The sequence below is a fragment of the Heterodontus francisci genome, chromosome 8 (genome assembly GCF_036365525.1).
Source record: "Heterodontus francisci isolate sHetFra1 chromosome 8, sHetFra1.hap1, whole genome shotgun sequence".
NCBI classification, from domain to species: Eukaryota; Metazoa; Chordata; class Chondrichthyes; order Heterodontiformes; family Heterodontidae; genus Heterodontus; species Heterodontus francisci.
In genome coordinates this window covers 29,778,220-29,799,087 of record NC_090378.1, presented here as the reverse complement: position 1 = coordinate 29,799,087, position 20,868 = coordinate 29,778,220, and the positions used below count along the sequence as shown (strand labels likewise).

Genomic DNA, 20,868 nt, shown 5'->3' with positions numbered 1-20,868 from the left:
TGGCAACATGTGTGCAATTGATCACACCTTGGACCTGTAGGAATCCCGCAATGGCCCCAAATCCAATGGCCTTCTCAGCCTGATTCTCAGGGTCTGCCCTGTAGCACAAAAGGGGTGGAAGAGCTATAGTGATAGGGGATTCTATCGTAAGGGGTGCAGATAAGCGTTTCTGTGGCCGCAAACGAGACTCCAAGATGGCATGTTGCCTCCCTGGTGCTAGGCTCAAGGTTGCCACAGAGCGGCTGCAGGACATTCTGAGGGGGGAGGGTGAGCAGTCAGAGGTCGTGATACACATTGGTACCAACGACACAGGTAGAAAGAGGGATGAGGTCCTGCAACAAGAATTTAGGGAACTAGGTAGCAGATTAAAAAGCAGGACCTCAAAAGTTGTAATCTCTCGATTACTCCCTGTGCCACATGCTAGCGAGTATAGGCATAGGAGGATAGAGCAGATGAATGTGTGACTGAGGAAATGGTGCAGGAGGGAGGGCTTTAGGTTCCTGGATCACTGGGTCTGTTTCTGGCAAAGGTGGGACCTGTACAAGTTGGGCGGGTTGCACCTGAACTGGAAAGGGACCAAGATCCTTGCTGGGAGGCTTGCTAGTGCTGTTGGTGGGTGGGTAGGGAGGGGTAGAAACTAATTGGGCAGGGGGATGGGGTACAGAGTGGAGGTACAGTAGGGGGTGAGGCACAGCAAAATATAGAAGAGAAACTGAGTGAGTTTAGATCTGTTGAGGCACAAGTGAAAAATGCAAGGCTGGATTGCATATACTTTAATGCAAGGAGTCTTACTAATAAGGCAGATGAATTGAGGGCATTGATTAGCACATGGGATTATGATATTATTGCTATCACAGAGACATGGCTGAGGGAGGGGCAGGACTGGCAACTCAATATACCAGGGTATAGAATCTTCAGGCGTGACAGGGGAGGGGATAAAAGAGGAGGTGGCATTGCACTGTTGATCAAGGAGTCAATTACTGCAGTAAGGAGGGATGATATCTTGGAAGGTTCCTCAATTGAGGCCATATGGGTAGAATTTAAGAACAAAAGGGGGGCAATCACTTGGCTGGGAGTGTACTACAGGCTTCCAAATAGTCAGGGAGAGATGGAGGAACAGACATGTAAGCAAATCTCAGAGAGGTGTAAAAATAATAGGGTAATAATAGTAGGGGATTTAAACTTACCTAATATCAACTGGGATAGTCTTCGTGCAAAAGGCTTAAGGGGGGAGGAATTCTTAAAATGCATACAGGAGAGCTTTTGAGCCAGCACATAGAAAGTCCTACAAGAGAAGAGGCAATACTGGACCTAATCCTAGGGAATGAAGCTGGACAAGTGGTAGAAGTATCAGTGGGGGAATATTTCGGGGATCGTGACCATAACTCTGTAAGATTTAAGAAGCTATGGAAAAGGACAAAGACAGGCCAGAAATGAAGGATATGAACTGGGGGAAGGCTGATTTCAATTTGATAAAACAGGATCTGGCTAAAGTGGACTGGGAGCAACTACTTGTAGGAAAGTCTACATCAGACCAGTGGGAGTCATTCAAAGAGGAAATAGTGAGAGTTCAGAGCCAACATATACTGGTTAAGGTGAAGGGTAGGACCATCAAGTCCAGGGAACCCTGGATGTCAAGGGATATAGGGTATTGGATCAGGAAAAAAAGGAGGCTTATGGCAGATTCCGAGTACTGAAAACAGCGGAGGCATTACAGGAGTATAGAAAGTGTAGATGGGTACTTCAAAAAAAAGTAATTAGGAGAGCGAAGAGGGGACATGAAAAAACATTGGCAGGCAAGATAAAGGATAATCCTAAGGCATTTTATAAGTATATTAAGGGCAAGAGGATAACCAGGGAAAGAGTAGGGCCCATTAGAGACCAAAGTGGCAATCTGTGTGTGGAGTCGGAGGACATAGGTGAGGTTTTAAATGATTAATTTTCATCTGTTGTCACTGTGGAGAACGACGATGTAGGTGTGGAGATCAGGGAGGGGGAGTGCGATATATTTGAACATATTAACATTGAAAAAGAGGAAGTATTAGATGTTTTAGCAGGCTTAAAAGTGGATAAATTCCCAGGCCCAGATGAGATGTATCCCAGGCTGTTATGTGAGGCAAGGGAGGTGATAGCAGGGGCTCTGACAAAAATTTTCAGATCCTCTCTGGCCACGGGAGAGGTGCCAGGGGATTGGAGGACAGCGAATGTGGTACCATTATTCAAGAAGGGCAGCAGGGATAGACCAGGTAATTACAGGCCACTGAGTAGAACACCAGTGGTTGGGAAACTACTGGAAAAAATTATGAGGGACAGGATTAATCTCCACTTGGAGAGGCAGGGAATAATCAGGGATAGGCAGCACGGCTTTGTCAGGGGGAGATCGTGTCTAACTGACTTGATTGAATTTTTCGTGGAGGTGACCAGATGTGTAGATGAGGGTAAAGCAGTTGATGTAGTCTACATGGACTTCAGTAAGGCTTTTGATAAGGTCCCGCATGAGAGATTGGTTAAGAAGGTAAGAGCCCATGAGATCCAGGACAATTTGGCAAATTGGATCCAAAATTGGCTTAGTGGCAGGAAACAGAGGGTAATAGTCGAGGGTTGTTTTTGCGAGTGGAAGCCTGTGAGCAGTGGTGTACCACAAGGAACGGTGCTGGGACCCTTGCTGTTTGCAGTGTACGGTAATGACGTAGACGTGAATATAGGAGGTATGATAAGTAAGTTCGCAGATGACATGAAAATTGGTGGTGTCGTAAATAGTGAGGAGGAAAGCCTTAGATTACAGGACGATATAGATGAGCTGGTAAGATGGGCGGAGCAGTGGCAAATGGAATTAAATCCTGAGAAGTGTGAGGTGACGCATTTTGGGAGGACTAACAAGGCAAGGGAATATACAATGGATGGTAGGACCTAGGAAGTACAGAACGTCAGAGGGACCTTGGTGTACTTGTCCATAGATCACTGAAAGCAGCAGCACAAGTAGATAAAGTGGTTAGGAAGGCATATGGGATACTTGCCTTTATTAGCTGAGGCATAGAATATAAGAGCAGGGAGGTTATGATGGAGCTGTATAAAATGCTAGTTAGGCCATAGCTGGAGTACTGTGTACAGTTCTGGGCACCACGCTATAGGAAGAATGTGATTGCACTGGAGAGGGGGCAAAGGAAATTCACCAGGATGTTGCCAGGGCTAGAGCATTTCAGCTATGCAGAGAGACTGAAAAGGCTAGGGTTGTTTTCCTTAGAACAGAGAAGGATGAGGGGGGACATGATTGAGGTATACAAAATTATGAGGGGCATTGATAGGTTAGATAGGAAGAAGCTTTTTCCCTTAGCGGAGGTGTCAATAACCAGGATGGCAAAGATTTAAGGTAAGGGGCAGGAGGTTTAGAGGGGATTTGAGGAAAAAATCTTTTACCCAGAGGGTGGTTGGAATCTGGAATACACTGTCTGAAGGGGTGGTAGAGGCAGGAACCCTCACAACATTTAAGAAGTATTTAGATGAGCACTTGAAACGCCATAGCGTACAAGGCTACGGGCCAAGTGCTGGAAAATGGGACTACAATAGTTAGGTGCTTGATGGCCAGCACAGACACGATGGGCCGAAGGGCTTGTTTCTGTGCTGTATAACTCTATGACTCTATGACCTACTTGCCGGCCCTCCTGGACAAAGCATCGGTGACCTCCTTGATGCAGCTGTGCGCTGCCGATTGACAGACCCCACTCATGACCCCAGTGGATCCCTGGAATGATCCAGGGGCATAAAAGTTTAGAGCCACAGTAATTTTGAGGACCATAGGTGTAGGATGGCCACCAAAACCATTGGTCACAAATCGTCATTGAGCAATGCACAGATATCTGTGATGGCCTCTCTGGTCAGCCGCAGTCTTCTCTAGCGGTTGTGTTCCGATATATGCGGCTATGTCAGGCGAGTTCTATATACGCGTTGCTGTATCTAGGCTCTTTGTTGTGTTCTCAGCCTCTGCTGATCACGTCTGGGAGGTTCCTCTTGTGCCGCAGCTGCCTCTTGGGCCCACCTCTGGTGGATTCACTTCAGCATAGCATGGGGATCTAAGAAAACAGGATGAATCAAACCCATTTTTTTCCTCTTTTGTTCTTCAGGTTCCTTCAAAGGTTACATTTATCTATCTCTGCAAAGAGATGTTTTGTTTTGGTTATGGGAAGCTTTCATTAGCTCCATGGTATGGAATGTAGGAATGATGTTGCACCTGCACCATTTCCAAAAGTGAGAGCCATCATGAGCAAGCCAATAACATTTCAGTGTCCTGCACTGGCCTTCCGAAAGAAAACCACCTCTGCACTTGCTGAGCTCTGCCAAACACAGCGCCTCCACCGCCCCACAGACAATGCAGTTGCAAAGTTTACCCAAACCCACCCCCCGCCCCTCACAGACACACCACTTGCAGAGTTCTCCCAACCCCTCCCCCAAATAGACACACCACTTCCACAGCTAACCACCGACTTGTTGTCACTGACGACTACAGCAGATTCCCAATCGTGGAATTAGTTATGTCAACTTCAACAAACACAATCATCCCAAAGCTTGACCAGATTTTTGCTTTGTTTGGAATCCCTCAAATGGTAGGAAGTGAAAATGGACCCCCATTCAACAGCGATGAATTCAGCAAATTTGCAAACTACCTCGGATTCACTCATCGAAAAATCACACCCTGTTGGCCAAGAGCTAATGGAGAAGTCAAAAGATTTATGCGAACCTTGAAAATAGTAGTACGAACAGCGTCAGCTGAGAACAATCATAGAAGCAAGAGCTATATCATTTTCTTTGTAATTGAAGAGTGACTCCTCACTCGACTACTGGAAAACCTCCAGCTACACTCATCTTTGCACATCCTAAGTGCAAAAGTCTTCCTGAGCTACCCTGCAGAGCTATTGATCAACATGTACACGAAAGCGATCAAGAACAGAAGGAGCAAATGAAGGTAAATGCAGAGTGAAACATGAAATTTAGAGCTACATTGCTAAAGCCAGGAGATAAAGTACTTGTGAAACGTGATGGTTATGTTGAAAAGCAAATAACCCCTTATGGCATTCAACCATTTGTTGTGACCTATATGAAAGGATCAATGATCACTGCTAACTAAGTGCGATTCGCAAATCGTCATACTAAACATGTCATTCTTCAAAACTGAACACATCACTCGCAAGCATTGAATCCAATTCTGACATCGACATCTCAGATGAAGAACATGAGTCAAATGAGACTACATCTGATGTCAGACAATATCCTACTCATGAGAGAAAACACCCACCATACTTAAGTGACTATGTTACGAACTGAACCATTTATATTTAAGTTTATTGTTTACACTTTTCGAAACATGCTATGTCTCTCATTTACTAAGAAGGGGAGGGATGTAGTGTTTTGAAAACTGCATTGTACATATTGTTCACTTGAGGCTACCAGGCACACAAGAGCCAGCAGAGGGAGCTGAAAGAGAAAGTGAAAGTAAAACAGAATAAAGAAGACTCCATTATGTTCAACAGCATGCTGCTTCTGTCTCAGTCTTTGCCTCATTTTTCTTACTAAACTCGGCTAAACCTTGCTCCAGTCCAGAGAATATCACAGGCATGAGGAGGGAAAGTGGCAGCATGAATGTTTGAAGCCCGAGTTGAGGAGGTGAACTCTGGTGCGGCAGGGTGGGGGGAGGGGCTGGAGGCCAATATCAGCATGAACTCTGGGGGGTGGTAGTATCAGCATAAATTCTGACAGGGGTGTAATATCAGCATCAACTCTAAGAGGGGTGAGAGGGAGTACTAGTCACTTATCTTTTTGCGTTTTCTAGAAGATTACATAGCTACAAGGGGAGAGGGGTGAAGTGGGAAGGAGTGAAGAAGTGTTTAATCAGGATGTTTTGTCCATCCTGGGTGTGGGCCAGGCTTGATGGTCTTTTCCTGCCTGTCCACTTCGTCTGTTCATAATGGTTATGATTTCCACTGGTCACAAAAATCACATCACTTATGATATACTAGGTGTTGTGTGCTAGAGTTGAAGATTTGTCTCAATACAATCCATGTTTAAAACTCAAAACAGTAAGGGCATTTAGTAACTTAGGTTACATAAGATCACCCTATTCATAATGATTGGCTTCATTGGTTATTATCTACTTGAGCTGTAATCATGACCACCTGCTATTCAATGACAGCACTGAACACCTACTGGCAGTCATTCAACCAAAAGCTAAATTTTCTGTCGTTTGTAGCACTCAAATATTAACATAGTGCATGAACTTATTTGATCTCAATTAACACACCCTTTAATGTGGTTTTGCCTGTAGAAAAGAAAATATTAGTATGAATTAAAGCCATCAATGGAAATTACAGGGTTCCAAATGGATGTGTGTGGGCTGAGGAATGTTCAGACTGAGGAATTTCAAGATCATCATAATAGCACTGCTTTCTTTAGGTAGATGAAAGGTTTACAATCCTTAGAACAGGAAGCCCCTGAGAATATGTTAGTATTTACAGGGGATGACCAACACAGAACGGTTTGAGAACCATTGCAACAACTATTGAGAAAATAGAAAGAGCAAGTTAGGGCCATACTGTCTCCACTCTTAGTGTACCTGATGTCTAGGCTTGTAGTGTACTCCCAGCGCAGTTCAGCCAACTCAAACAGGTAAAGTTTTCCCATGTCAGTGCCAACAATGATGTGATCGTCAGGCATCCAAGCATGTGCGAGAAAGTTCTGTAGCTCAAATTTTTGGAAGTTCGTTTGTTTAAGATTTCCATCAGCATATCGTAACAGTTTTAAAACACCATTCCCAACCACACAGATCTGTGTGTTATCTTGAGGGTTAAAGCTGACCTAATATAAAAAAAGATAATCATTAACTAATGTGTACAGTATATTATGGAATCTCAATGATATATATATATGATACATTTAGCAGGCTGCACTGCACTTTATGTTGATGAAGAGGAAGAGTACAGTAATTATTGGAACCAGTTGCAGAACAGACTTCCATCAGTGATGCTATATTCCTATTTTTATGCAAATACATTAATTCCTCGAAAATAATCAGAGGAATATCAGCTAATGAAGGAGACTGAATATGAATAAGTATAGAGAAGGAAGATCAGATACTCCATAAAATAAAATGTTACATCTCCACCTCTCTTGCCCTGCTGAATTTTCAGCAGACCTGAGTAGGTAGCAATGAAAAACAATTCAAGGAATATGCTGGGCTACGTCCACACCTACCAGCTACATACTGTAGGCCAGTTGTCACACCATAAACTAGAACACGGGGGGACAGTCCATGCTAACAAATGTAAATGAAGAAAACACAGCCTCTGTGAGACTGCTGGATGCCTGTTAGGGCACTGCATCTACCATTCAGAAGTCAGCCAAGGAGGCACCAGGGTTTAGCTGGAAAGCGGCACATGTAAATACTCTAAGAGCACAGCCCTGAGAACGCATCAGCTGAGGGAGAGATCCTCTCATTTTTTCTAACATTATTGCCAGGCACTATGCTGGCAAATCCCCTTTTTGTTTCAGCAGTAGGCCTTCAGGGCTGTACATTTCTGACCCCAGATTGGCCAACTTCCCTTTGGAGGCCAGGATGTCGGTAATTGTATATTAATGACCACAGAGCCAGAAAACCAGCCTGGGTCTGTGGAAAACCTCAGGAGCAATGAAAACTACTCACCCGCCTCACGTCTGACAGCACAATGAACATTAGAACATTACAGCGCAGTACAGGCCCTTCGGCCCTCGATGTTGCGCCGACCTGTGAAACCATCTGACCTACACTATTCAATTTTCATCCATATGTCTATCCAATGACCACTTAAATGCCCTTAAAGTTGGCGAGTCTACTACTGTTGCAGGCAGGGCGTTCCACGCCCCTACTACTCTCTGAGTAAAGAAACTACCTCTCACACCTGTCCTATATCTATCACCCCTCAACTTAAAGCTATGTCCCCTCGTGTTTGCCATCACCATCCGAGGAAAAAGACTCTCACTATCCACCCTATCTAACCCTCTGATTATCTTATATGTCTCTATTAAGTCACCTCTCCTCCTCCTTCTCTCCAACGAAAACAACCTCAAGTCCCTCAGCCTTTCCTCGTAAGACCTTCCCTCCATACCAGGCAACATCCTAGTAAATCTCCTCTGCACCCTTTCCAAAGCTTCCACATCCTTCCTATAATGCGGTGACCAGAACTGCACGCAATACTCCAGGTGCGGCCTCACCAGAGTTTTGTACAGCTGCAGCATGACCTCGTGGCTCCGAAACTCGATCCCCCTACTAATAAAAGCTAACACACCATATGCCTTCTTAACAGCCCTATTAACCTGGGTAGCAACTTTCAGGGATTTATGTATCTGGACACCAAGATCCCTCTGCTCATCTACACTACCAAGAATCTTCCCATTAGCCCAGTACTCTGCAATCCTGTTACTCCTTCCAAAGTGAATCACCTCACACTTTTCCACATTAAACTCCATTTGCTATCTCTCAGCCCAGCTCTGCAGCCTATCTATGTCCCTCTGTAACCTACAACATCCTTCGGCACTATCCAGAACTCCACCGACCTTCGTGTCATCCGCAAATTTACTAACCCACCCTTCTACACCCTCACCAGGTCATTTATAAAAATGACAAACAACAGTGGCCCCAAAACTGATCCTTGCAGTACACCACTAGTAACTAAACTCCAGGATGAACATTTGCCATCAACCACCACCCTCTGTCTTCTTTCAGCTAGCCAATTTCTGATCCAAAGCTCTAAATCACCTTCAACTCCATACTTCCGTATTTTCTGCAATAGCCTACCGTGGGGAACCTTATCAAACGCCTTACTGAAATCCATATACACCACATCCACTGCTTTACCCTCATCCACCTGTTTGGTCACCTTCTCGAAAAACTCAATAAGGTTTGTGAGGCACGACCTACCCTTCACAAAACCGTGCTGACTATCTCTAATGAACTTATTCTTTTCAAGATGATTATAAATCCTATCTCTTATAACCTTTTCCAACATTTTACCCACAACCGAAGTAAGGCTCACAGGTCTATAATTACCAGGGCTGTCTCTACTCCCCTTCTTGAACAAGGGGACAACATTTGCTATCCGCTAGTCTTCCGGCACTATTCCTGTCGACAATGACGACATGAAGATCAAGGACAAAGGCTCTGCAATCTCCTCCCTGGCTTCCCAGAGAATCCTAGGATAAATCCCATCTGGCCCAGGGGACTTATCTATTTTCACACTTTCCAAAATTGCTAACACCTCCTCCTTGTGAACCTCAATCCCATCTAGCCTAGTAGTCTGAATCTCAGTATTCTCCTCGACAACATTTTCTTTCTCTACTGTAAATACTGACGTAAAATATTCATTTAACGCTTCCCCTATCTCCTCTGATTCCACACACAACTTCCCACTACTATCCTTGATTGGCCCTAATCTAACTCTAGTCATTCTTTTATTCCTGATATACCTATAGAAAGCCTTAGGGTTTTCCTTGATCCTATCCGCCAATGACTTCTCGTGTCCTCTCCTTGTTCTTCTTAGCTCTCCCTTTAGATCCTTCCTGGCTAGCTTGTAACTCTCAAGTGCCCTAACTGAGCCTTCACGTCTCATCCTTCTTCTTCCTCTTGACAAGCGCTTCAACTTCTTTAGTAAACCACAGCTCCCTCGCTCGACAACTTCCTCCCTGCCTGACAGGTACATACTTATCAAGGACACGCAGTAGCTGCTCCTTGAAAAAGCTCCACATTTCGATTGTGCCCATCCCCTGCAGTTTCCTTCCCCATCCTACGCATCAATGGCCAAGTAGAAAGCCTAGACCATCTCTTCCAAGTCTAATTAAATCAAAGAATGCAACAATTTGGGGCTTATTAATATTGCTTATCGCTAATCTCGAGGTTGAAATCCATTTGCCTTCTTGGAAGTCTAATTTCTGGTTATTCCTCGGGTCAATTGTAGTCGGCAATTGTAGTCTGTTGGGAAGAGCGGGTTTAATGGTCTTTTCTCTTTTAATTTAACCCAAATAATTGTAAAAATGTATATATTCATGACAACATGAAAATTATTGACTTTTTTTTGTAGGCGGATATTATTGTCCAATAAATATAGCCACACAAGAAATTGTGCATGTGTTGATGGAGGTGTGGATAGAATCAGGCTTGGCCACAGTGCTCCCTCACCCAGGCCAGGGGAAATCATACACAAGAATACAAGAAATAGATGCAGAAGTAGACCATATGGCGCATCGAGCCTGCTCTGCCATTCAATACGATCATGGCTGATCTTGGGCTTCAATTCCACTTTCCTGCCTGCTCCCCATTTCCCTTGATTTCTTGAGAGACAAAATCTATCTATCCCAGCTTTAACTGTATTCAATGATGGAACATCCACACTCTCTGGGTTGGAGAATTCCAAAGATTCACAACTCCTTGAGTATAGTAATTTCTCCTCACCTCAGTTCTGAATGATTGGCCCCTTATCCTGAGACTGTGCCCCCGTGTTCTAGATTCCCCAACCAGTGAAAACAATCTCTCAGCTTCTACCCTATCAAGCCCTTTCAGAATCTTGTATGTCTCAATAGGTTACCTCTCATTCTTCTAAACTCCAGAGAATATAGGCCCAACTTACTCAGACTCTCATCATAGGACAACCCCCTCGTCCCAGGGACCAATTTAGTAAATCTTTGCTGCACCGCCTCCAGTGCAAGTATATCCTTTCTTAAATGTGGAGACCAAAACTGCACACAATATTCCAGGTGCGATCTCACCAAAGCCCTCTACAATTTTAGTAAGACTTCTTTATGCTTGTACTCCAGTCCCCTTGTAATAATGGCTAACATGCCATTTGACTTCCCAATAGCCTGCTACACCTGCGTATTAACTTTGTGCATTCCTTGTACGAGTACCCCCAAGTCTCTCTGAACATTAATACTTACAGTTTCACACCTTTTTAAAAAATTCTGCTTTTCTATTTTTATGACCAAAGTGAACAACTTCACACTTCCCGACATTATACTCAATTTGCCATTTTGTTGACCACTCATCTAACCTTTGCAATATTTCTTTGCAGTCTCTCTATGTCCTCCCGGCAGTTTACCTTTCCACCAAGCTTTGATCATCAGCAAATATGCCTCATCAAAAATTCAATACCCTCAGGATATTTTTAAGGGCAACAGCACAGAAAATGGCACAAAAATTCATTTTCTTCCAAAGCACTAATGTGGACTGCTATTTAGACCTGTTTGAGGATTATCTGTTTACCAGCAGTGGGAAATAGTTACATGCACTCTCACCTATTCTTCTCTTCCAGTTTGTTATTTTAATATCCTATTTTTTCAATAGATGTATTCAATCAACCCATGAAATGGTGATGATCGGGGAAGTAGAAGGATCTGACTGAACACTTATATGTGGGTGACATTAATAAAACTGAAACAAAAACAAGAAATGCTGGAATCACTCAGCAGGTCTGGCAGCATCTGTGGGAAGAGAAGCAGAGTTAACGTTTCGGGTCAGTGACCCTTCTTCGGAACTGACAAATATTAGAAAAGTCACAGATTATAAGCAAGTGAGGTGGGGGTGGGGCAAGAGATAACAAAGGAGAAGGTGCAGATTGGACCAGGCCACATAGCTGACCAAAAGGTCACGGAGCAAAGGCAAACAATATGTTAATGGTGTGTTGAAAGACAAAGTATTAGTACAGATTAGGTGTGAATATACTGAATATTGAACATCAGCAAGTGCAAACCTGAAGAAAAACAACCTGAAAAAAAGTGGGTAAGCAAACTGAACAAACTAAGATGAAATGAAATAAATGCAGAAAAAGATTGTAAAAAATGTAAAAAGGAATGCAAAAAAAAGGGAAGAAAAAATAACTAAAAATGACTAAAAATGAAAGTAAAGTGGGGGGCTGTCATGCTCTGAAATTATTGAACTCAATGTTCAGTCCGGCAGGCTGTAGTGTGCCTAATCGGTAGATGAGATGCTGTTCCTCGAGCTTGCGTTGATGTTCACTGGAACACTGCAGCAATCCCAGGACAGAGATGTGAGCATGAGAGCAGGGGGGAGTGTTGAAATGGCAAGCAACCGGAAGCTCAGGGTCCTGCTTGCGGACTGAGCGGAGATGTTCCGCAAAGCGGTCACCCAGTCTGCGCTTGGTCTCCCCAATGTAGAGGAGACCACACTGTGAGCAGCGAATGAGGTGGGGGTTGGGCAAGAGATAACAAAGGAGAAACTGAATAAAACTGAATATATAAATTCCAACTCCAGTTGCCATAAGAACATTTTCTGGAGCTCTATTCACTCACAACCTGATCCTTGTCGTGGCCATAACAAAATTTTAAAACCTAGGTGATGCAAGCGGTGCAATTATAAAGAATTTTTTTTCTCCTAGTTGTTAACACTCACTTTTGAACAGCAAAATTGGGAATAGGCAGTAATTTCATTCACGAGCCCCACTGAATATATTCAGACAAGTAACCATCAGTTTTGCAGTATAACATGGGCTGACTTGATGGAGGTCAGGCCAACCCACTACATAATAAAGCAGTTAAATGGCCAGTGAGTGGAAAACCCTGGTTATTGTCATTAAGAGCAGTTAAATTTCCCTACAAAGCAGAAATATTTATCATGGTGGTAAACAGCCAAAGTTTAAGCATATTAGTTGGTAATTCTGACTTACTCAAGAATTGGTTGGCAATGAAGAATATATTTGATTTCATCTATAGTATATTAAAAGTCTGGGCATACTTCACACCTGTATGATAGTTCTTTGTTAACTTTTCCCTATCATATAAATTCCTATGTTCACTTTATAATGGAAACTGCCTATATAAAACTGCCTCACTACAATCACATCCTCCCACCAATAGTGCATTTCCCAGCTCCTCAGCCTTGTAGTATACTGAATCTTCAATGCTGCAACTAGCTCTGCTTTCAAAACTGCTGTGATGTCATGACTTGGACATAGATCGTTGTTCCTTCATCGTAGCTGGGGCAAAATTCTGGAAGACCCTACCTACCAGCACTATGAGACTAGCTACACCACATAGACTGCAGTGGTTCAGTGCAGCAGCTCATTTTAAGGGCAAATAGGGACAGGCAATAAATACTGGCCTTGCTGGACTCATTCTTATTCCAATTTTTTTTTAAAGGTTTGATTTCTAACTATACATACTTTAAAAGTCAAGAATTATTTAAAAATAGCAATATTATAGCTTTAAAATGGTAACTCATTTACAATTATTCCCTGCCCTCTAGCCATGATTCACACAATGACTACACTTGAGCCTCGGAATTTTAACTCAGGGTGAAGATTGGGCAGATGGGGGCTGAGACAGACAGCAAATCATCCCGACCTCAGTAGCATCAGGCCTGGGCGATTTTATCTTCATGGTTTAATTTACATGCTCCCAGTCAGTTGCCCAGCATAGCTGGCCAGTGGGCAGACATGGAATGACAGGTCGAGAGGAAGAGAAGCTTCACAAAATATCTGAGCACTGGGGTTAAGGAAGGATCTCCACTTTCTCTCTCTCTCTCTCTTGAGTTGTATGTGGGAGGAGGGGAAATAATGTCAACTATCATACCAATTATGTGAATCTAGTTTGACTTATTCTCTGGTTTAAATACACAGTGGAAAACATTAATGGCATAGTCAACACTGCCAAAGAAACAGAAAGATTTTGCATTTCACTAAATTATCCCTTCTACTTTGTAATAGTTTTAGCAGATTTTCCTGAAACCAATACAGAACTGCAACCAGACTTGAGCACTGACATGAAAGCCTTCTGAAAAATCCTTTGTAAATTGGAATCATATTTCAGTTTGAATTAATAGTCAACTTTCTAAAGAAATTATACTGTCCAGAAATAACGAAAGCTGAAGTTAATGACATGGAACTACCAAAGATTACCTGGTAAATAGGGTTTGCATTAGTGGTAGTTTTCATAACGCCTATGATTTTCTGTTTCTTCCATAACCAGTAGATCAGTGTCCAATCAGGTTTTCCAGACTGTGCAATCAAGTACTTGGAGTCTGGCGAGAAGGCAATACTGACAAACTCCTGGGCCAGTAGATCATTCACACTAAGTGACTTTCTCTTTCTACTATGATCATGCTGTACATCATATATCGTCACTGTGGCTTTTTCACCCTTTTCAGAAATGGCCAAATAACGTCGATTGGGGCTAAAGGCAAGAACCAGCATTCCTTGGCTTTTTTCAGAACCTGCATTCAACAGCACAGCACAAATACAGGTTAATAGTTAATGTTTCTAAAATCTGTGGAATTGTGATGGCACATAGTATGGCCATATCAAAAGTAACATCCTGCATTTTCTTTAATAGAAACAGGAAAATTGGATGCGCTGATGTAGAATGGACAGTCTGGGAACAAAGTTTCAAGTGTAGTTGTAGTTGTACAAGTTCACTATATAACAGAATGCAGATTGTTGCATGTGATCTCACACACAGCAAGCTTATGATGCCAGCTGAACCATCTGGGAAAGGCTGTTCAGCAGAGGGGAGCTGCTTTCAATGGAAAGTCAGTAAGTGAGCCATTCCAGTTGCTCTGGCAAATTCCCTAGGACCTAGTTTCAGAAGCACATGAACAAGTTCACTCTTAATCAGGGATAGCGGGCTGAATTTTACGTGTGCACTGCCAAGATCGGCGATGGATGTAAACTGTGGCGGCCTGTCCGTGTGGACCGCTCATCGTGGAGCTGCTGCGATATTAAGTGCAGTGGCTCATTTAAATGGCCGGGGCGGACCACCATCCCCCCGATGACGTGGAGGGGACGGGCGGTCCATCCCCGGCAATGGCTTCCGGCACCATTGGGCAGGTGCTGACGCCATTTTTAAAGGGGTTCCAGCCCTTCCATTTTGTTTAAATATTTAAAGAAATATGCATTTTAAAATTAATTTAAAACATTAAAAAAATGTTTCTAACCCCTCTCCCACCCCTCCAATAACCAGACAGTTCAGTCTGTGCCCTCTTCCCCCCACCAAAATACTTACCTTGTGTACCTGACCCATCCCCCGCCCCCCCGCAAGTTCACAAACTTTTACCTTCAACCCCTTCCCACTATCCCATCCACCAATCATATTAGTTTGACCCTGCTCCCCCCCTCCCGCACTGAAATACCCATCTGCTCCCTCTTCCCTACCAGTGTCCCACATTATATCTCTGAACGGAGATCCAAAGGCTCAGGAGTGCTGGCTGCTGCCACCAATACGGCACCGGAACGGATGGCGGGAGCGGGTAAGAATGTAATTAATTCATTTGCATATTTTTGATTATGTAGATGCTGCTCCCGTTGCCAAGTGGCGGGAGGGCTGCCACAAGGCCTCGCTGCCGCTGGCAATATGGGGCTGGTCCTTCCTGGCGTGAGGCCTGTGGCGGGCCTCTCCCAGAGCCATTTTCCGGGCCATCCTGCCAACACCCCCTAGGGGGTCTGTAAAATCCAGCCCAGTGTGTGGTATGGGGACAAACTAAAAGGAAGTAACTTTCTTTAAAATAACTTTCCCCTCCTGCTATAAATGCACAGAGACAGATAGCAGAGATTGCAACTGGGAGTTCACCCGTTGTTTCCAAGATGCTAAACAGTATATTTGATTCTGAAAATGAAGAAGAATTACCAGACAATTTCCCTTAATCAGAAATCTCTGAATAAAATATGATTTCTTTTTGTCTTCTTGAAGGTTATTGCTGTTAGCGCTTGAAAATAGAAAAGTGTCCACTGCCAGCATTAAGCATAATCAGGTCAAGTACAGCACATCCCAAATACGGAGTATTTTATGAGATGGAGGTAGGCTGCTTGTTCCTGCCTGCCTGGGAGTAAGATGCATATGGCAGTCATTGTCGTGAAGATGCCGGAGGTGGCACCTCCAAAGGGTACTGCACCAACATCACTGCAGGAGCAGCCTCTGTCACAGGGGATGACTCCACAGATGCTTCGTCCATCAGAGGGGCCATGGGGAAGGATGATGATGGAGTCTGATGAGGGGTGGCCCCCTCATCACCATCTGTTGCCTCCTCAACCCTTTCATGGCGTCCTTGATCGCTGGAGGGGACGAACAGTTGGGGTGCAGCTGGCATCAACTTGATGCTTCTTTGCACCATTTGTACCACTCACCAGTCAATGCTACAGCCTGGCAGCATGCATCCTGTGCATGTTAGTGTGCTGTTCTGCATCCTCTGAGTGATGCCACACATGGCTCTTCAACAGGTGGACACTCTCTCAATTGAGGAGCTCTTGCGCTCAAAGCATTGAGACGTTGTGGCACACATGAGATGAATGGACTCCTCCATTCTCATCCCATGACCTTGCACTGCCCCAGGTAACGCCGACATATGGGCACACATCTCATGCTGGTTCTCCAGGTAGAGCTGCCTGTTTCGCGACTCCCGAGGCTCTGCATCTCCACCCTGCAGAGCAGGACTGTGCCTGTCCTCCATCCTCCAAGGGGGACTGGCCATAGTCGACTCTGCCTCCCCTGAATCCTCTTGCTCTGATGTGATGTGCACCACCCAGTGCCACCATCTAATAACGCGTGAGGACCCACCGAGGTGCGAGTGACTGCGCTGGTGGAGGATGCACTGGTAAGATGTGATGATGCAGGCTCTGAGGTGTCTCTACTTGTTCTCCGAGTGCAGACTCCTCTCCCTCTGCAGCTGGCCCTTTGGGAGACATAAGAGATGGCGAAGAGAGATCGGGATAGTCAACAGATGCTACTGCTGCCTAAAATAATGAGATGACAGCTTATGCATTGACAGTTGGTTGCACAGGGATCACTGCCACGCATCCCCTGAATGGGCGGCAGAGTGGTTAGCACTGCAGCCTCACAGCTCCAGCGACCAGGGTTCGGTTCTGGGTACTGCCTGTGTGGAGTTTGCCAGTTCTCCCTGTGACCGCGTGGGTTTCTGCCGGGTGTTCCGGTTTCCTCCCACAGCCAACTTGCAGGTTGATAGGTAAATTGGCCATTGTAAATTGCCCCTCGTGTAGGTAGGTGGTAGGAGAATTGAGGGGATGTGGTAGGGAACATGGGATTAATGTAGGATTAGTATAAATGGGTGGTTGATGGTCGGCACAGACTCGGTGGGCCGAAGGGCCTGTTTCAGTGCTGTTTCAGCTCTCTATGAACCTGGAGATGTGAGATCTTTTCACCCTGTCTGCGGCAGACACCCACTTCTCCTTCCACAGCGCCCTTGATGCTGGACAATCTGCCCTTATCAAGGGCCTGCTTCTCAAAACACCTCAATATCATGAGCCGTGGCACCCCACCTTCCAGGTGTGCCCTCTCATGATCATCTATCATTCTTCTAAATTCCAATGAGTATGGGCCCCACCTGCTCAACCTTTCCTCATAAGACAACCTCTTCATCTGAGGAATCAGTCTAATAAATAAACCTTCTCTAAACTGCTTCAATACAAGTATATCAACTCCCTTTAGGCCTGCGAGGTGAAGAATGATGCGTTATGATGATGCCTCCTTCCCTCTCTAATTGCAGCTTCTCATCAGCAGATGATATTGCAGTCAGCACTCGGGTTCAAACCTATGCTTCTGAGTCAGCAAAGCACATCAGCACACCCATCTCCCATAGTCAAGAGAGCTCTATGCGCCCTCAAAATGACCCTCTCTTTTGCACTCTGGCATACCATATGGGTCGCTGTTGGCACTCACCTTGCCAGACCAAAGAAGATCGTTGAAACGTTTCCTGCACTGCACCCAGTTCCTCCTCACCACTCCTCTGCTGCTGACTTCATGTTTCACCTGCATCCCTGCCCTCTTGGTGAGTCTTGTGGGCCTTCTGTGGCCGCTGCCAGGGAAGAGAATGTTCCTGCACACAGTCACCACCTCCAGCAGTACCTCCAGTGAGTCGTCTGAAAAATGGGGGGCTGCACTGGCACAGGGCTCCCCCTGCCCACTGCTCTGGTCTGCGTTTCCATTTTCTGGATGTACGGCAACCTCAGCAATGGGTGCCATCCGCACTTTAAATTTGGCCTGTTGCTGCCTAAGTCTCACAGTCTTCCTGCGTCCACTGTCGCTAATTGGGCAGGGAATACGACTCTGGGTCAATTAAGCTATTTGCAAATTAAAATTTCCACGTGCGCACCTATTTGCTTCGGTGCAGGGTCAAGACCCAGAAGTCATCGCGACGTGGAGGTTCCGACCCAGGAATTGAAATCCCCCCCTGTGAGGAAAATGATGGGCTTAACTATGGTGCCTGCTCGGGGGCTTGGCAAACACTGAGGAGGCTCGTAAAAGACTTTAGGATGATACAGGTGGCAGATGCAATTTAATATAGATAATTATGAGTTAATATATTTGGAACGGGACAGAAAGAAGGAGTGGGAGCCTACACATGATGTAAAGTTGCTCAAGGCTGTAGATGAACAACGAAAACGAGAGATTTAAATATATAATTTCCTGCAAGTGCAAGTAGAACCCATCATATAGCCAACTGACACCGCCACCTGCAAGTTCCCCCCAAAATCACACATCAACTTGGAATTATATCGCCGTTCCTTCACTGTTGTTGGGAGTCAGTGGCGTAGTGGTAATGTCACTGAACTGGCAATCTAAAATCCCAACACATCAGCTGGTGGAATTTAAATTTAATTAATAAAGCAATTCAATTAGATAATAAAAAAATCTGGAATTGAAAGCTAGTCTCAGTAATGGTGCCATGAAACTATCATCAATTGTTGTAAAAATCCAACTGGTTCACTAATGACCTTTAGGAAGGAAATCTGCCATCCTTCCCTGGTCTGGCCTATGTGTGACTCCACAGACCCACAGCAATGTGGCTGACTCTTAACTGCCCTCTGAAATGGTCTAGCAAGCCACTCAGTGTCAAGGGCAATTAGGGATGGACAGCAAATGCTGACCTTGTCAGTGATGCTCACATCCCATTAAATAATTTTTTTAAAATCCTGGAACTCCCTTCCTAACAGCACTCTGGGTTAAAGGCCTGCTCAGGTCACGAAAAATAAACCCGACCCGAACCCGACAGAACCACATCGGACTCGAAACCAACCCGGCCTGGGTCCCTCCAGTTTTTCCCGAGCCTGACCCCACGCCGACCAAAACCGACCCCCGGAATGTTACCTTTACCTACCTTGCGATTCCCAATCTGCAGAAGCTGATTCCCAATCTGCAGGACATCATAGAGATGCTCACTCACTCACAGCGCAGACTCAGAGTTTCCCTCAGGTAGTTTTTTTACTTTTAACACTTCTTGCTGCATGTGTCTGACCCAGACCCGAGCCCGGCCCGACCCGGCCCAACCCAAGCCCGAAAGCCGAACCCAGAAGAGCGATCCGACCCAAACCCGACACACGTCATCAGGTTCAGTTCGGGTAGCAGGCCTTTACTCTGGGTGTAACTGCACCACATGGACTATAGCAGTTCAAGAAGGTAACTCACCACCACCTGCTCAAAGGCAATTAGGGATGGACAATAAATGCTGGCCTTGCCAGGAATGCCCACATCACAAGTAACAAGTAAAAAAACGGCTTTTACTTTCCTTTACTTCTTACTAAAACAGCCATTGTTCGTGATTAATGAACTCTTCAATACTGTAGAAAGCCTCTTACCTGGAATGAATTTCTGCCATTTCTGGTCGATGTTATAACGCACACAGCTGCTCCCAGCTGGGTACATTATGCTTTGATCATCAAAGTATAAAACATTATTCATAACAGAGGTTTGTAGCCCAAAAATGTGATGGGCATGAATCAGTGGAGCAGTCATGGTGGACTGTCAGGTAGGTCTCTCCTTTTTATTGCTTTTATCTCTTTCTATACTTTCTTGTATATATCTTCCAAATAAATTACATCTTCATATCTCTAACACACTTCGCCTTTCCTCCACCTCATGCACATTCTCTTTGTCTCCATCCCTCATACACTGTGTATCTTTCTCACACTCTAACTTTTTAAACTTTCTTCTACAAACTGTCACTTTTGTTACATACTCTATGTCTCTCTAATACTCTCTCCCTAACATGCTCTGTCCAACTCTCTTTTTCATATATTCTCTTTTGTATCTGTTATTGACGCAAACATTATCTCTGCCTCTCTCACTCTTTAGCACACTTTTTGAACCTCAGTCTTTGGCTTAGTCACTCTAGCAGACCCCGTCCCATTTTAGCACAATGACCCTCTCTTAATCTGCCCCTATTGTGCTCTCTCTAACACGATCACTCTCTCTCCAGCACTCTCCCTCTCTGACCCTTTCTGTCCCCCTCTCGCACTCTCCCTATCACTCCCTCTTCCTGTCTGCCTCAAGCACACCCACCCACCCACTCTCTCGCTCCCTATCGATTTATTTGTCACTCTCCCTTCTTCTAGACCTCCCGAGATCTCTATTCCTCTCTATCACCCTCTTTGAACGCTACTGTAAATAACGCCGTTACCATGACCACCGGCCGGAAATCAGGTGCCTCCAGGAAGTAACCATGCGGAAGCAAGGGTTTTGCCTGGAATTGTGGGAGTTGTACGGTGACTTGGTGACCGCCCGCCGAGGTGAGGGGAGATGCCGTGGTGGTGGGGTGAGAGAGAGAATGCCGTGGGGTGGGGAGAATGCTGTGCGGGGGGAGAGAGTGCCGTGGGGGGTTGTTTGGGGAGAATGCCAGGGGCGAGAGGGGGTGGGGTGGGGTGTGTTGGGATAATGCTGGGTGTGGGGTGAATGCCGGGGGTGAGGGGTGGGTGGGTAGAATGCTGGGGTCAAGGGTTGGGTGGGTGGGTAGGTAGAATGTTGGGTGTGGGGAGTATGCTGGGGGTGGGTGTAGGGAGAATGGGAGGGGGGGGGGCTGGGGAGAATGTGGGTCGGGGGAAGAGAATGCCAGGG

At 45.1% G+C, this 20,868-nt stretch overlaps 1 protein-coding gene across 2 annotated transcripts in view; it reads right to left on the bottom strand.

Annotated features, from left to right (window-relative positions):
• Positions 1-20,427, bottom strand: part of cfap57 (cilia and flagella associated protein 57) — a 127,124-nt gene extending 106,697 nt beyond the window's left edge. For both annotated transcript variants that reach the window (XM_068036881.1, XM_068036882.1), the window contains exons 1-3: positions 19,614-20,427; positions 13,929-14,242; positions 6,605-6,846 (exon numbers count right to left, since the gene is read on the bottom strand). In XM_068036881.1, the coding sequence (XP_067892982.1) occupies positions 6,605-6,846; positions 13,929-14,242; positions 19,614-19,770 (713 nt within the window). In that variant the 5' untranslated portion in view covers positions 19,771-20,427. The remainder of the gene's footprint in view (positions 1-6,604; positions 6,847-13,928; positions 14,243-19,613) is intronic.
• Positions 20,428-20,868: the final 441 nt, after the last annotated feature.